This window comes from Schistocerca serialis, chromosome 2, assembly GCF_023864345.2.
Source record: "Schistocerca serialis cubense isolate TAMUIC-IGC-003099 chromosome 2, iqSchSeri2.2, whole genome shotgun sequence".
In the NCBI taxonomy this organism is placed as follows: domain Eukaryota; kingdom Metazoa; phylum Arthropoda; class Insecta; order Orthoptera; family Acrididae; genus Schistocerca; species Schistocerca serialis.
In genome coordinates this window covers 324,163,805-324,182,098 of record NC_064639.1, presented here as the reverse complement: position 1 = coordinate 324,182,098, position 18,294 = coordinate 324,163,805, and the positions used below count along the sequence as shown (strand labels likewise).

The following is an 18,294-nucleotide window of genomic DNA, read 5'->3' as shown; positions in this document are numbered from 1 at the left end:
TGTTTGTCTAAACCAGCACAACAAAAATGTTTTGGAGATATGATGATGTGCTTACGTAGTCATAAAAATGGAATACACCTTCATTAAAGTAGTAAAAGGTGGAGAACACATCAGGGTATAAATTAACAGATTGTGCAATCTGCAATCTATGTGAATACTAACATCACTTGTTTTCATTTGTGAAATAATTTAAATTTTAAAATCGAAGCACTTAGTGTACTTTTAATTTCTACTTGAATCAAAAGAAGACAACATTCAGTATTGGTCAGAACCGACAGGTACACATGGAAACATTGGTCACTGTCAAATCATTTTAATATTAAAAATGAAAATACTTAAGCTATTCCTGATATGAATGTTATAGTGATATTATAATTTTAGGGTAAGAAGAGGTGGATCAAGAGGATTCATGCTACAGGAGGATTCAATGGATGATAAATTTTTGAAAGAGTCATTGCAACAGGAGAAAGAATGGATAGACAAATTTCGAGCAAAGCGAGCTGGTCTTCTTGCTCGGAAAGACACAGGAGATTCCTCTAAATACAGCTTCAGTACTGATTGCAGTTCCGGTAGGTTGTGAGTTAGAACTCACACACACCTATTTATACAGGGTACTTACTTTAGTTTCATTTCTGGAAAAATTTGAGAAAGAGGAGTATTCATGTAATGAGCTATGCAACTTTATCCTCAGAATATTGAAGGCTTTATGCTAATAACCCAGTGATTACATTAATTTTTAACTGAGACTAATATTTTAAAATTTGAATGATTTACAGCAGCCAACCCAATCAACAGGACTATATGGTATGTAAATGTACCAAATTGAGTATCTGTGTGATTATTACTTCATACTAAATAATTGTATATGTAGGGTACCTGGAAAATTTATTTATGTCATGATAAACTGATGCTTATCTACTTAACTGCTCCTATATCTTTTCAAATATTTAGTTGATTTCTCTGTTGTCACATAGACATTAGTGCCTGCCAAGATAGAACCCTAGTCTCATTCGGACACTAGCTGTAGCTTTGGGAGGAGGTTGTTTGGAGTGGGAGAGAGAAAAGTAAAGTATTTATAAAAAATGTCTGTCAGTGCAGAGCAGAACAAATGGTGTATGTTTCTTCCACTTTTTTTAGTTGTGAACAATAAAATTGGGGTCCATATTTTGTTTTATGCAGATCTTTACAATTAGGAATGTTGCACAGAGCTTATGGGAAGTTAATTGTTTCAAATAATAGAAGCTTAACTCATATATGCCCAGTGGGTCAAAAATGATCATGCTGCAACCTGACAAGTTTGCCCTCACGTAGGATGACCACACATGTGGTGGTGGGGTAGCTCTGCGCATTCAGCAGGTCTCCAGGAATATGGCAATTCTAGAACTCGGCATGGACCATGACAGCAAATAAGAATGGCTGTACATGTTTCTGTAAGAAAAAAATTAGCTCACTATATTATTTTCACTGGTCAGGTCACAAGAAGATGTGTGCTTTGTAAAAGTAAAACTGTCAAATTGTGCCCCAAATGTAATGTAATTAGCATGAAGAATACTTTGCTGAGTTTCATACACAATTACATTAATAGCTCATAATTTGTAACAATAAAGTCTCATTATGAAAATTCAATTAATAAATGCTGGTAAGCATAAAATGTTTTATTTTTATTATTCCTGTCCCATAGTAGTGTACTATGGTGTCATTGTTGGCCCATTGTAAAAAACCTTCTTCCAGAACTGACAGCTACAAATCACTGTTACGGTTGCTATCTGTAGTTATTAATAAATGATATATGTGAGAATCATACAACTCTGTGACAAAAAAGGTTCTGTAAGGGTTAAACTGCCTTATGAGTTGACAGATGTGCATAGTCTCTATAAAATAAAAAATGAAAAGTATAGACATTCAAAACGTGTGTAATGATTGCTAAACTTCTAAGCAATTGCCGGATCACAGAGACTAGCAGTTTCTGAAGTACAATCTTATGTTAGCTGTGAACTAGGGAGTTTATGGCAAATAGCAAGTGTGCAGATCTACATTGTCCAACAATAATGAACCAAAACAAACAAATTATACTGCACCTTCTATCACAAATTTCAGAAATCAAAAATTCTGAATTTATTTTGTATATATTGTTACTCAGTTATTTTTTATCCAGTATGTTATTTCTAGTGGACTGTATGTCCTTGTTATATAGGACTCCTTGAAAAGGTAATATCAATTGATAAAGTTGCTGCTGCAAAAAATTAGAATGATTATGCTTCATTTATTTTATGAAACAGTCAAATTCATTCAGGCAGTGGAGTAGTACTACCTACTACATGACCTGGAAAAAAATATTTAAAAAATTATGAGAAGCTAAAAACAATTCAATCTCATGTACATTCTTCTTTAAATCATTCGAAAATCATAGTGTATGTGATGATTTGCAAAGTCGCTTCTTAGCTGGTCCACTGAATCCACTAAGTGATATGCTGTTTTATTTTGAACATTGAGACATTTCCTAACAACCGCAAGTAGTACTACAGAATATCTGTTACACAACAATTTCCTATTTATTATGTTCTATACTAATATTTTTTACTCTTGCATAAGTAATATGTCATTTATTAATAATCCACAGAAATTGAAGAGCTATATGAGCAGTACAGTCGCTGGCTGGAGGATGCAGGTGTGCCTGAAAACATCGATGAGATTCGGGAGCTGGATGCCCGAGACATAGCAGTGGTGCGATTTGCTGGCAGCCTACTTAAGCGCACACTGAGTGACTCATTTGCTGGAGTTTCACTGACTGAAGGTGCACAGGGCATTCCCCTGGAAGGGAGTCGTGCTAAATTGGCCATTGTTGCACGATCTCTCAGCTTGGAACTAGCCAGGCACAAACATAAGCTTGCTGCTCAGCTTGTGAGTCAATCAGTATCACTAACACATTCCACATACATTTTAATAAATATGGTGCTGCTGTGTGTGTGTGTGTGTGTGTGTGTGTGTGTGTGTGTGTGTGTATACGCGTGCGCATGCGTGCGTGCGTGCGTGCGTGTGTGTGTGTGCAAGTGCGTGTGCAGTATCCACAAATTATCCTTAAGACATGGCACTTTCCATGTGGTTTGTAATGTTACCGACCTGTTAATGTGCCTTCTAAGTCTCATAGATGTTAATCTTCGTGATTCATCTTCCAATGATTGTTGGTTGCTTAATCTCTTAAAATCAACTCTGAAGTTTACCATTCACTTCATTTATCTTTATTGTTATGATACTAAGATCAGCTTGCTTGCAATATAAATTTTGCAACACAGATCTGTAAGCTATAACTGATCCCAATTAATTTCACAAGTGTGAGACACTGACATAGTAAGTATACAACTTGGCTACTCAGCTGTGACTAACTGAGTCACGTGATGTGTAATGAGTGACAGATCACAACAACTTACATAGCATTTGCGCTAGTTGACTGCTTGAACACAACTGGCTGCTAGTTTGTGCATGAAGCTTATATAAAGATGCACATAGTACAGAAAATGACAAAATGCTAAAAATACAAGACTATTACATTTTAGGTACTAATGTAAAAGATAACAAAAATAAAAAAACAATCATTGAAGCTACCTTGATTTACTGTCAGCTGTACAATGAAAAAACAAATGGCAAACTAATATGTACTTTTGTATGAAATGGAAGCTTTAATATGCACCGAGCGAGGTGGCGCAGTGGTTAGACACTGGACTCGCATTCGGAAGGACGACGGTTCAATCCCGCCTCCGGCCATCCTGATTTAGGTTTTCCGTGATTTCCCTAAATCACTCCAGGCAAATGCCGGGATGGTTCCTCTGAAAGGGCACGGCCGACTTCCTTCCCCATCCTTCCCTACTCCGATGAGACCGATGACCAAGCTGTCTGGTCTTCCCCAAACCAACCAACCAACTTTAATATGCACTGTGATTTTCAAGTTGTACCAAGAAATTTCTGAAAATTTAAATTTTCTAATTGAATTATTTTACAAATTAACATATTATTTTAGGAAATATCTGCATTTTTAATCAGAAAAATCAGTGCTACAAATGTATAACAGTGGACTTTTGAAAGTATTACATTGTAAGATCCAGATATTCTGGAATATGGAAATTTTGATTGGTGATAACTTCTGAAGCACACAGTTTCTAGAAAAGTAAGATATTTATTGCAAAGTAGAGAATGAGAGATTTCATTTTTTGTAAGTTAATCTCTAAGCAATTAATTATTAGCAAAGTAAAATTTTGAGGATCAAGGGTTTTTGTTAATTGTAAATTAAGATTATTTAACCACAGAAAAAGTTTCCTCAAATGTTAATTATACAGTTATCTTCAGTGATTATAAAACTATACATTGAATAATAATATTAGTGACTTATAAGCAGCAATAATTTAGCAATTCATTGTGTTCAAGGTACATGCATTATTTGTGTAAGGGACAATCATGTGAATATAATAGAGGGAAACATGCCACGCGGGAAAAATATATCTAAAAACAATTCCACAATCATATGAAAATGAGAAAGGTGGAAAAGAAGTAAATAAACTGTTTCAGTGGAAAGTCAGGGTTGTAATGCCACAATATTGTAAAAAGTATAGATTGCTACTTACCATAAAGATCATACACTGAGTTGCAGATAGGCAGAACAAAAAGACTGTTACACGTTGAGCTTTAGCCAAAGCATTCTTCAGAAGAGAAAACACATACACATTCACACAATCAGGCACATCCCAAGCACACATGACTGCTCTCTCTGGCCACTCTGTCACAGTGTGCCCTAATGAAAGAATTTCAGCCCTCACTGACCAACACTTCTAACCAATTGCCCATAATGGGGCCTCCCACTTCAAAGAAACCAATCACTTCCTTCATTGACTCTCCTCCATTCCCACTCTTTTATCTTCTGGATCCCTACTCATCACTTTGATGCCACTTCCCCATACACCATTTTGCCTCAGGCTCATGATTTTGTTGCTATTAAATACTACCTCTTCCAATGGCCTTCAGACTCCAAACCCACTACCTCATTCCTTATACACTTTACTGATTTTGTCCTAACTCACAACTGGATATCCTTTGAAGGGGGGATACACAAACAAATCTTTGTCACAGTCATGGGCACCCACATTGCACCATCCTATGACAATCTGTTTGTAGGTCATCCACAGGAAACTTTCCTAGCCTCCTGAAACCCCAAACTCCAAAGCCTAGGTCTGGTTCACGTTTGTTGATGATGTCTTCATGATCTTGACTCAGGATCAAGACAGCTTATCCTTTTTCCTTCACAACTTTCTCTCCCATCTCCATCATCTAGTCCTCCTCAACCCAGTGTGTGCTACCTTCCTGGATGCTGATCTCCTCCACTCTGATGGCTCCATCCGCACCTCTGCCCAAATTAAACCCACCAGCCACCTGCATTTCAACAGCTGCAATACCTTCCACATCAAAAAATTCCTTCCACACAGCCCGGCTACCAGGGGACATCATGTCTGCAGTGAAAATAACTCCTTTGGCCAGTTCACTGAAGGTCTCACAAATGCTTTCCAGTCAGGCAGTACCCTCAGACCCGGTCTGCTAGCAGATTTCCCACACTGTATCCCCACTCACCCCCCAGTCCTCCCACGATCCTGAGAACCAGCTACAAAGAAGTGTTCCCTTTGTCATCCAGTACCATCCTGGACTGGAACAGCTGAATCACATCCTTCATCAGGGCTTTCATTATCTACCATCATGCCCTGAAATGAGAGACATCCTATACAAGATCCTCCCCTCCTCTTATTACAGTGGTGTACTGGTACCCACCCAACCTCCTCAACATCCTAGTGCATCCCTGTACCAATTCCAATTCCAACAGTACTGTCACAGAGTTATCCTACCCTATCAGAGGCAGGGGCCCCTGTGAAAGCAGGCTAGTCATGTACCATCTCCGCTGCAATCATTGCACAGCTTTTTATATTCGTTTGACTACCAACCAGCTGTTCATCAGGTGGAATTGCCAATGTTAAACTATGGCCAAGAGCAAAGTGGACCACCCTGTGGTACAACATGCAGCTGAACATAACATGCTCGATCTCAACAGCTGCTTCACAACCCGGGCCATCAGGATCATCCCCTTCTCCACCATCTTTTCTTAACTGTGCAGACGGGAGTTATCCTTAAAACACATTCTCTGCTCCCATAATATCTAGGCCTCCACCCAACAGTTTCCACCCACTGTGTCTTATCACTTCCTCACAATTCACGTCCTCTCAACCTCATTGTTTGTCGCTCTCTTACAATGCAGCCGCTGGTTGTTTCCCCTTCTCTGCTCCCTGTTCCCTCACCTCCACCCCTCTCTGTCACCCTCCCCCCTTCCAACAATGCATTTGGAAGGCTTGTCTAGCCACCATCTAGTCTCTGCACACTCTCCCTCAATGACTGTTCACTCACCAATCATACTTTGCTATCCCTCCTCTTTCCCCAGCCCACTCTGGATTGCTGCTTTTGTTCTATGCAACACTTGCATTCTGGCTGGAGCTATTGGTCATGTGTGCATGAGGTGTGCTTGCCCTTGTTGCTTGTGTGAATGTGTGTGTAGTTTTTCTTTTCTGAAGAAGGCTTTGGCCAAAAGCTCTATGTGTAACAGTCTTTTCATTGTGCCTGTTTGTAACTCAATGTGTCCTCTTCATGGCAAGCAGCAGTCTGTACTTTTCACAGTTTTGTTATGTAAACTGTTTATTACTTCAGAAGAATCACCATATCTGTTAATACTTTTGTACCACTGTGAGACAAGATGGTCAGTGCCTTCATGGAAAAATATTTGTGGTTGCCTGAGGAACCATGAGTTTACTCAGGCGTGTTTCTCTCCTATGGAACCATGATTTTACCCAGATGTGCTCCTCTTCATCCAAAGAAAATCAACAGCCACAAAATGTCTTTCTTGAGGGCTCCGAAAGTATGGAAATCACATGGGAAGAGATCGCGACTGTATGGAGGATATGTAAGGATGTGTGGGCCTGCTCACATGTTGCTAATGTTGATACGAGTACACTGTAGAAATTTCACTGGGAAATTATGTTGTCCCAATCTCTCCTCATGTAATTTCCATTTTTTGGAATCATGAAGAAAGACATTTGTGGCTGTCAAATTGCCTCAGACCTAGAGGTGCACACCTGCGTACAATTCTGCTTCTGTAGGCAACCACAAACAGCTTTTCATGTTGACCATCTTATCTAGTTATGGCAATTACTTTTGAAGTAATGAAAAGTTTATTCACTTTTTTCCATCTGTCTTATTTTCATTTGACTGGCCCTTATGAAACAGAAAACAGAAAAAGAAATTTAATATGTGAAACTGTACCAGGTGAGGCTATTTCACCTTGATGTGACTCAGGTTGCCCAGATCATGGTACAGCCTTAGAAAGTTAAGTAGTCTATTCAATCTCCCATACAATAATAATTCTAAAAATATCATCCCATATTGTTTCACAATATATTCTTGAAATAATTTATTGAGACACTTCACCAAAATGGAGTGGAAGCTGCTTGTAAATTATTTTCAAAAACTTATGAGTAATTTGAAAGTTTTGTTGTAGCATTGTCAAAAAATAGCTTCTGTTAATCACATCCAGACTGACAAGACTGCATATCAGTTAAATGTGACACAGGTTCAATTTCCAGAATAAGTGTTATTAGGGACACAAAAATATTTTTTGTTAATTACCTTGCAGTTGAAAATACTTTTTTAAGTTAAAAATATTAATTTCTGGTAGACTGCACACACAGAGAGGAGGCCAGACATAGTTCGTTAAACACTAGTTGCATACAAAACTTAAGTTTTTATCAAAGTCATGCTCGGGAGCATGTCAATAGCTACTGAATGAATTGCTTTATTTCATTATTGGTTTCAATTTGTTGGGTAATTGCTAGGCACAAAATCTTACCTTAGCATATTATTTCAGCAAATTTAAACTTAAATGTTTTACACTAGAGATGTGATGGTAATTATCAAAATAATGATGGGCTATGCATACATATGTTTAGGTGATGTTCTGTAAATTGATGATCCTGTAAACTGAAATCCACAATGTAATAAAGAAATTCACTTAACAGCCACCAGTTTGTTTTCCAGAATGACTTTCGTAAAATATGTCACAGCTCTGGAGTATCACCTGTTAAAAAGGTTACACTGTGTTTCCAGTTTATTGGCTTCAAAATGATATTTTTCAACATTTGAAAATAAAATTTTTACAGCTTTGCTTCTCACCACATAGAAGAGGTCTTGAGTTATGGTCAGGCCTGTAACTCAACATCTTCTGTATGTGGTTAGTAGCAATCTATCCTTTCCACTGTTGTTAGTCCATCTTGGACTTTCCATTTTTAGATTTTCACAAATTTTATGCAAAGGCTATAATTTATTATTCTTATCATCACCTGTAAATGAATTATAAAGTGGACACACTCTTTTCAGGCGTCAGTGCTTGGAAAAGTTGCAGCTAGCAATAGTGCTTCTGGAATACGTGCTGTTTCAACGGGGAACTGGGGTTGTGGTAGCTCCAAATGTGGAGATCCTCAGTTGAAACTTGTGATACAATGGCTTGCTGCCAGTATGGCTGGTGTTCCATGTCTCCATTATTATACTTGTGCCAATGATAATCTGCTTAAGGTGAGTACACACCAGCAGATGGAAAATCTGCAAATTATGGATTTATTTTAAATAAAGCATTAATCCTCATCTAAAACTGAAGACTTACATTTTGCATGCATGTATGTTGTAACAGTGGATACTAAGTATAACTTATTGTATCCATAATACAGGGTGATTCAAAAAGAATACCACAACTTTAGGAATTTAAAACTCTGCAACGACAAAAGGCAGAGCTAAGCACTATCTGTCGGCGAATTAAGGGAGCTATAAAGTTTCATTTAGTTGTACATTTGTTCACTTGAGGCGCTGTTTTCTGTGCCATTTCAGCCAATAAAGTTTTTGGTCCCTTTTTCTTCGAAGGTGCTACTGTAACTGGACTACAGTATCTGGAGATGTTAGACAATTGGCTGTTCCTTCAGCTCGAACAAGAAGCACAACAATTCATATTTCAGCAGGATGGAGTGCCACCACATTGGCACTTATCTGTCCGTAACTACCTGAACGTCAACTACCCGAGGCGATGGATCGGCTGCCAGGCAGCCCGTGACAGAGCACTTCATCACTGGCCTCCAAGAAGCCCTGATCTTACCCCCTGCGATTTTTTCTTATGGGGGTATGTTAAGGATATGGTGTTTCGGCCACCTCTCCCAGCCACCATTGATGATTTGAAATGAGAAATAATAGCAGCTATCCAAACTGTTACGCCTGATATGCTACAGAGAGTGTGGAACGAGTTGGAGTATCGGGTTGATATTGCTCATGTGTCTGGAGGGGGCCATATTGAACATCTCTGAACTTGTTTTTGAGTGAAATAAACCTTTTTAAATACTCTTTGTAATGATGTATAACAGAAGATTATATTATGTTTCTTTCATTAAATACACATTTTTAAAGTTGTGGTATTCTTTTTGAATCACCCTGTACATATTAATTATTAGGGTCAATAAGTTTCAGTGAGTCACATTTGTTTATTCTTTTTCCTATACTACCAACAGCACAATGTCTCTTAATATGCACTTGTAAACTTGTTTCGTTTCATTGTGTTCCAAAGATAAAGAAGGAGAATCATGATAGATGTTGACTGGAGCAAGATATATACTAACAAAATGAAGCAGATGAAACAACATAATAACTAACTAATAGTAAACTAATATAAGTGTTTGCGCTTACTCTACCTAAATTTAAAACAGCAATATCTTAAGAAGAGTTGCTTCTTTGAAGAAAAGAAGAAAAGCTGCTTCTTCATCTGTCATATCAAGTAGTTAAATGATTAATGGAAAATCTCATATAAAGATGTGAAACAAATACTAACAAAGAGATAGAGGGGCTGGCCAGTACTTACCTCAGCTCAGTACAACTGATAGATAACACAAAACAGAACAGAAAATTTACATTCCTAGCTTTCGGAACTTTGTTCCTTCATCAGGGAGGAGAGAGGGGAAAAAAATGGGAAGAAGGGAAAGTGGATTTAGTTGCTCACAAACCAGGTTATGAAGCAACAGGGAAAGGTTAACAGTGAGGGTAGCAAGGATAGAGGCATGGTTGTCAGAGGGAAGCCAAAGATATTCTACTGTTAAGTACTGTGCATCACATGTAACAAGACAATGAATCATACAGAGTGTGCAATATAAGTGATACACAGAACAAGTGATGTGAGCAGTACGAACTAAAAGAACATAGTGAGGGTGAGTCAGCACAGCTCAATGTGTACATAGGTACCAGTCATCTGTAGATGGCATGGCAGATACCGTATTGTTTGCAGGCTTCCTACAGGTGGACTCAAGTGGCTGGCATATACTGATACAGTTAGTGGTTGATTTAAGTATACATGCACAGTGACACTACAATTGGCACACTCACATGCACTAGTATCAGGATGCAGAATATCTCCCCCTCAGGTGAAGAGGGTGCCCAGTGGCGCAACAAGAGACACGTGTATCAGATCCGAAGTGGTGGCAGCTAGTGCCGACGGCGGGCATGGGACGATGTGCTAGGCCGGCACTGGAGCATAGGGCCAAGATGCACAGAGACATGTGCATGCCTGAGGGCAATGGGCACGCATGGCTCCTGACAACAGCACTGGGGAGGAAGGTGCCATCACCATCTCTGCATCATTATCAGCAGGCAGGTCCCACTACAGAGGAGAAGGGGCTGGTTCCACTGGAGATGGTGGATGAAGTGATGATGGCTGAGATGAATATGGCTAGTTGGCTGGTGGAGATGGCCCAACTGGAACAGCAAGCTGTGACAATGGTCCTGAAGCTGGCAACAGACCAGCATCCAGCAGTGGGAAGTGGGAGCCTCAGGGCACTGCATATGGAGGAGGCAGCCAGTGGAACAGGGTGCCTCACAGCAGGGGATGATGGGTGCAAGCAAGCCAGTAGCTTCCAGCAGCGAGCGAGGTGTAACTGATCAAAGTGGCAAGCCACCAGCCCATTGGCCTTACGGACATCACAAAGATGGCACCCCAAGTGGTGGACAACAGTGGCTAGTGTCCAGTTGGACTGGTGACAAAGCCCTCGCACCCACATTAGCAATCCTGTTGCAGGGCACCAGGATGACTCTGACCAAGACAGGCATGGCATAGGCTGCAGAAGTTGGAGGAGTGTGCGTGGCTGCCAACCGTGAAGCAACCCAGCCAGGCTCCACTCCCCCATAGACGTGAAATGGTAGGTGCTCAGAAAACAGAGAAGGGCATCATCTGGCGAAGAATCCACAACAAGCTTTTTCATTTGGGACTTGTATGTACACACTAGTCACTCAGCCTTGCCATTTGTTTGAGGATGGAATGATAGAGCCATAACAAGATTAGTGCTGAGACAGGAAAAAAACAACTGAAAGATACGTGAAATGAACTGTGGCTATTATCTGACACTATGGTAAAAGGCAACACTCAGTAGGAAAAAAAAGAAAAAAACGTATATGAATTGTGACCTTAGCCTATGGCCTATGCTGATACACACCGGAGAATGTAAGGAAACCAGGAAAATGAATCCACAACCAAGGGCCAATAGGAATTCAAGAAGAGACCCACAAAGTCTACAAGAATTCATCACCATGGCTGGTGTGGAACAGGCCAGGAGGACAGAGACGTCCGGGGAGCTGCCTGTTGTTGGATACACTCCTCACAAGCTGTGACAAAACTGAAAATTTTGCCATCAATCCCTGCCCAAACCAGCTAACAGTTTAGTGGGTGAAACTCCACAATGCCCCTGGTGGAAAAGGTGCAGAACCTCATGCCATAATGCAGCAGGAATGCCTACTCTTGGAGAGTTGGAGAGACGTCTTCCGTGGACAACAGCAAAACACCGTCAAAAACAGAGAGATGATACCATAAGGAAACATAGTTGTGAAGTGGGTCTGAAGCCCAACTCAGTGGTTTATCTGGCCAGCTCTGTAGAACTAACCCAACCACCTGGCAGAGAACCAGGTCAGCAGCAACAGTAGCTGCTTTGCATGAGCTCGTAGTAGGAAAATATTCAACTGCAGCCTGCATTTCATTATCAAGATGGAAGCAAATCAATTCTTCATGATCAAGGTGAGGATCAGGACCCACAGGAAGTTGGGACAAGGCATCCGCATTAGATACAGGTCAAAAATGGTTTTTGTAATTGTAGCAAGATTAGAACAGCACCCAGTGTTGTAGACAATGTGCTATCTTATCAGGCAGTGAGGTGTGGGAATTAAACAAGGAAACCAATGGTTTATGGTCTGTAATAAGGTGAGACTTGGAGCAATACAAAAAAAGAAAAGAAATTTCTGGAGAGCAAAGACTATGGCAAGAGCCTCTTTCTCCGCCCGAGAGTAACACTGCTGTGTTGGAATGAGACATTTAGAGGCAAAAGCAACTGTTCATTCAGAGCTGCTAGCATATTAGCATGCTATGACCGTGCTGAGGCCACACTGTGAGGTGTCAGTCACCAAAACTATGTGCTGGTCCAGAGATAATGTAGCTGAACAAAGGACTGAGAGTAGTTTGGATTTCAACATTTGGAAAGCATGGTCACAATCTAGGCTCCAGCAAAAAGGTATATTCTTGCTTAACAAGGCATGCAATGGGTGAGCCAATGTGTCTGCCCCCTGGTAGGAATGCTAGTAGGCTATTTTCCTGAAGAAGGTCTGAAGCTGCTTTGTTGATAAGGGGAGAGGAATAGACATAATGGCAGAGATGTGGTCTTGCAGACAGTGAACCCTATCCCACGAGACCTCTAACCCCAAATAAACAATAGAAGATTGAAAAAACTGAAATTTCTATAAGTTATGCTGTAAGCCTGCAGACTGTAAGACAGAAAAGAAAGTACGCAAAGCTCTTGACAACAATATCATCCAGATAATTAATGCAATCCAGAACAGGAATAGTCAATTGCTCTAAAAATCATTGGAAAATAAGAGGGGTGCTAGCCACACCAAAATGAAGAAACAAATAATAATAGAGACCAAAAAGAGTATTCAAAACCAGAACCCATTGAGACTCTTCGCCCACATGAATCTGCAGAAACACTTTGGACAAATCAATTTTAGAAAAGTACTAGCCACCTGATATTTTTGCCAACAGCTCCTCCTGGCGTGAGAGAGGATATTTATCCATGATCGGCTGTGCATTGTCGGTAGTACTGAAGTCGCCACAGAGGTGAAATGCACCCAACAACTTCCGAACTACAAACAGCAGAGACAACTATTCACTACCCATAACAAGTAGGACATGACAAGGAAAAGGCTAAGCCATGGAGCCAGGGGGGGGGGGGGGGGGGCAGAAGAAGAGGAAGAAGAAGAAGAAGACTGTGCAATTATAAGTTGTAATTATTGTTGCAATTATAGCAATAATTGTTGCAATTATAGCAGAAATGGGAAAAAAGGAGAAATTGTAGAAATTCTGAAAGATTTATCATTTTCTACTTCACCAGACGCTAGTAACAAAAATGATACTAATATCATGTAGTTTTACCGTTTATAATATCATGCAAAAAAACTGAAAGAAACTTATTATTTCTCCCTAATTTAAAATGGGATTCCACTGGTATCAACATTGAAACACTTCTTCTTGACACTTTGATGCAGTATAATATTCCACTTAGTAACCATTTAGCCATATCTGTGATAATGCACCTGCAGTGAATGGAATGAAGAATGGTGTTGCAGGTTGTTGAAAAACATTCTGACCTAGTACCAAGTACCTGGACTATGCTACAGATAAGGGGTATGGAATCAACATCTTAGCTAGTTCTAGTGTTTTTATTTGGGTTTTTATAGCCATTATATAACTTCGACATCAGAGGGAAAGACTCACATCAGTTGTCTCAGGGTTGTACTGAAAATGACCCAAGTTTTTGATCATTTGTACTATCCAATTTTTAAAACTGGATCTCTTGATCTGTGGCTTTTGAAGGCTGTCAGGTATGCACCTGTGACCCTACATTATGCCAGCTTGACACAAGTGCTGTTAAGACTGCATTTCATTAGGTTGATTGGGTGGCATTGGGGTTGTGTCAGTTAGGGTGGGTAGAGAGGGATGGAGGAAGAGGGGTTCAAATGGGTAGCTAGTAGCTTTTAGCAAGGCTGTAGATTGCTAGCTAGGAATTCTTGAGTGACTGGTGGCAGGTGCATAGGCTGGGTATGTGATATATGGTTACCATAGCTAGTGATGTGCTGACTGTGCTGCATAATGAAGGTGAAATGAAGGTGTGGATTGGGAGAGGGTGACAGGAGAGAGGAAAGGGAAACTCTCTCTTATTTGATGGTTAAATTTAGCTGAAATCTGCAAGAATAACATTACTCAGTATAGTGAAAATTTATGGTGAATAAAGTGAACAAATTTAGTTTCTTTGATATGCTTGTTTGTTGTTAATTTATGCATTGACTAATTCTTCATCCATGAGTATTCTTCTTGTTGATGGGATGTAGAGAACACTATGAATCAATGAATACACAGTATTTAATACAAAATTTTTCTGTTCTTGCATTTTGCGTAGTAAACTTTTTTCCTGCTGTATACTGTTAACCAATCACATAAAAATGTTACAATCAAAGATTTGTTTTGTTAATACGTGTGTTACTTTTCTCTTAAAACATTTTCTGTTTGTAGCTAGACACTGTTGTAAGGGTCCTGTTAGACCGCCACTGGACAGTAGGTGAACTTGCTGCTGCCACTCTTCAGTATGCAGAGGCACTGTTGGACAAGCATCATGCAGTGCATCCCACGAGCAGCCTATTTGATGAACTGATTGGTGTAGATAAACCACACACCAGTCAAGAGACAAATCTGTGATACTTGAATGTGCCATTCCAGATGCAAGAGTAGATATACTTAACAACCAAAAGAATATTTATTTGCTGTATTTATTCTGGACTTGGTGAATGAATTTTGATGAAAATGTACTTAGTGAATGTGATTTGGCTCTAATTGTTAAAATACCAACTTTTGAGAAAGGTGACTGGTTTTTTATACTTATATCAGTGGAAAAGTTTGCTATAAAAATGTATAAAATATATCTATTGTTAGTGTACTTAAATAGCAGAATGAAACACTACATGAAACTGCCATACAGACAAACATCACCTTTTCAGAGATGAGTATGTTTTGTAATTTACTGAAAAATAGCAAATACCAGGGAAATGAGTTCTTAAGTGACTGTTTCCAGTGATGTGCGTGTATACATGAGCTTCAGAATTTTCTTTCAGTGATGCTGTTATTCCAGAATGTGATAGTTAATGAGCAACATAATATCCACATGAAACATTTCTGGGTACTATGTTACAGATTTTTTTTCTGGCATATCTTTCTTAATTTTTAGTTTTATTTGGCAAGACAAACATTTTATACTTGTCAAACAATTAACAGATTTTTTTAAGTATGTGAAACCATTGTTTTTGGACCAGTTGTACTTATTCAAAATATATGGCTGTTACTTTTCCTATATAGGTGGTGAATGAATCAATCTCCTAAAATACCATTCTACCATTTAAATAACAACAAGGGGGAACATCTGTACACAAAAAGCAGGGTGTTTAGTAGGCGTTATTATTATGTCCACTAATTTCGTTTCACTGGATTTATGTCATTCTTCTAAAATTTACTTTCCACTTGACTATTGTCCACTAATATCCTATTTTTCAGTTGATTTATATCAGCTGGCTGAAGTATGGGACACAAATTTTATATTTGTTGCTTTTTCTGCCTTTGCTAGTACTAGTATCCTATTCTTCAGTAGTCCTATATATGTCAACTTAGGTACAGGATACAATCTGTATGCGTCAGCTGAGGTATTTCTGTCTCTAGCACTAGAATCCTATCTTTCAGTTGACCTATATAGATCAACTGAAGAATAGGATACTAGATTTTCTACTGCTAAAAAGCAATGTATGTAACATTATGTTCAAAATATGGGTATATGTGGTATATATATATATATCCACAATCTGCTTTCTATGTACTACCTTCCTTTGTTTCTCAACTTCCATCTCTGTCTTTACTATGTATCATCTGTGGTAACTTGTGATGTTGTTTTTCAAAGCCGACGAGTTGTATGTCATTCTTGAATATTCCCCCTACAACTGATATTTTGTGACCATTTTGCTTCATAATATGTTATTCTTGGGTACTTGTATAATATGTCTTGATCTGACAGTGAATAATGAATTGAGTACCTACTCAAAGATGACTACATTTTTACATTTGTGAAGTGCAGTACTTTACATTTAGAACATCATGAGTTATTTCTCATTGATTACATAAAATTGATAGTTTTTCGGGGTCTAACTGGATGTTACCGTAATTTGTATTGCCCAGAACTTCTTTAGATACACCTGAACCATGTGGGAGAAGTCTGAGATTTTAACAACTACTACTGCCCTAAAGTCAGTAATGTATAATAATAATTAATGTAGCACAAAAAGTGGTGGTTCTACTAAAATTTCCTGTGTCCGTAAATGACTCTCATCCAAAACGATGTTCTGCATTCTAAATGTCAAGAAATTTGCAATCCATATATGGATAGATGTCGCATATGAATGCATTTTAATTAGTAAATATCATTGTGGTATTGATCCAAAACCTTTCTGGAATATGAGATGCACTAAATTCACCAAGTTATCTCTGCTCATGGCACCTAGGGCATCATATATAAGCTGCATTCTACATGATCGGTGTTTTCAAGATCGATACTGGTTTCCATAGAGGTCATTTTGTTCCTGGTAGGCTGTATTTTTTAAACCAATATGTTCCAGAATTATACTGCAGATAAAAGTGAGCCATAAGGAACAGAATTCTACGGATCAGTTCTGCTGGTATCCTCCTCCTCCTCTCCCCCCCCCCCCCCCCCCCCCCCAATTCCAATAGAGAGATCCTGAATGACATGTCTAGAGACTAATTTTTGTGCCATTTATGTTCATTACACATGGCAGTAATGTAATAAGATGTTGAGAGGTATGCTGTGATAATATGTTACTACTGTAACTACAGGCATCACACTTAGTCCTTGTGGGAATCAAATGTGTACTGAATAACATCTGCCTTTTGGATGCATAGTAGATACAGTTTATTAACAAGATCATTAAGGTTTCTGGTGCCGTTAGTCATTCTATTAGTAACATATTTTCTAGAACATGGGTGCTTATGTGCTTGAACTTGAGCCACAGTATTTCTCATCTTCATTACTGAAATTAAATGATTCTATTTCCTGTCTGGCAAATTAGGTGAATTTTATTCCAATGTTTAAAATTCAGGCACTCGGTGGTTACCATTGTTTTGATAAGTTTCACTTAATTTTGATGCAATACATTAAATGCCTTCCAGAGAACAAAATATCTGTGAATTTTGTTTCTTGTACATGATTTGTTGAAGTATCTGTAAAAAATGTAATCTTCTTATCCCTTATGCAAAACATAAGGGAGGGGGATTGGACATCTGTTATCCAATGGTGGCTTAGTCTCAACTTCTTCACTTTTTTCTAGCCTTTCATGACTTTGGAAATTCCTGGATGGAGCAATATGTAAACTAAGGGAAAGACAACCACTCACTTATAGGAGACTGATGTAAGCTGCATAGACATATGTAACACATCACATTATTCACTAGCTTTTGAGGTTTGATTCATAAAGTATGAACATTCACACACACAAGCACACAGACATCCAAACACACACCACCATGGCCACAGCAATACTAATGATTGATAACTGATTACTCAGAGCAGTTGGCTTTGTCTCCCCCCTTTCCTCCACTCCCCCCTTCTCTCTCCCTTTCCTGTCACCCGCTCTGTCTCCTGCACTGTCTCCATCTTCCTCTGTTTTTCCTGTCTCCCATCTGTCTCTGTCTATATCTCTTACGTGCTCTATCCCCTCAGAATTACTTTTGTCTTCTTGTGTCATCACTCTTTTCCACTCCTGCCTCGCACTATTCAATTGCCCTCTCCTTGCCTCATGCATCATTCTCTACCACAGCCCCACATCTGTCAGCCTAAGTAACTGCTCTCGATAATCAATTATCAGTAATAAGTGTAGCTGCAACCACAGTAATGTGTGTTTGGATGTGCCAGAGCTCAAAAATTAGTGAATACTGTGGTCTATTATGTGTGTCTATGCACTGTAAATGATTGGTTTCCTTTCCCTTTCTAGGTTTTATGTAAGTGTAACTTTCTGGATGATTGGTTTCCTTTCCCTTTCTAG

At 39.1% G+C, this 18,294-nt stretch overlaps 1 protein-coding gene across 3 annotated transcripts in view; it reads left to right on the top strand.

Annotated features, from left to right (window-relative positions):
* Positions 1 to 15,062, top strand: part of LOC126457133 (uncharacterized) — a 475,859-nt gene extending 460,797 nt beyond the window's left edge. For 2 of the 3 annotated variants that reach the window (XM_050093199.1, XM_050093198.1), the window contains 4 exons: positions 382 to 569; positions 2,621 to 2,901; positions 8,455 to 8,649; positions 14,714 to 15,062. In XM_050093199.1, coding sequence (XP_049949156.1) covers positions 382 to 569; positions 2,621 to 2,901; positions 8,455 to 8,649; positions 14,714 to 14,896 — 847 coding nt within the window. In that variant the 3' untranslated portion in view covers positions 14,897 to 15,062. The remainder of the gene's footprint in view (positions 1 to 381; positions 570 to 2,620; positions 2,902 to 8,454; positions 8,650 to 14,713) is intronic. The other variant, XM_050093200.1, reaches the window with a different exon arrangement.
* Positions 15,063 to 18,294: the final 3,232 nt, after the last annotated feature.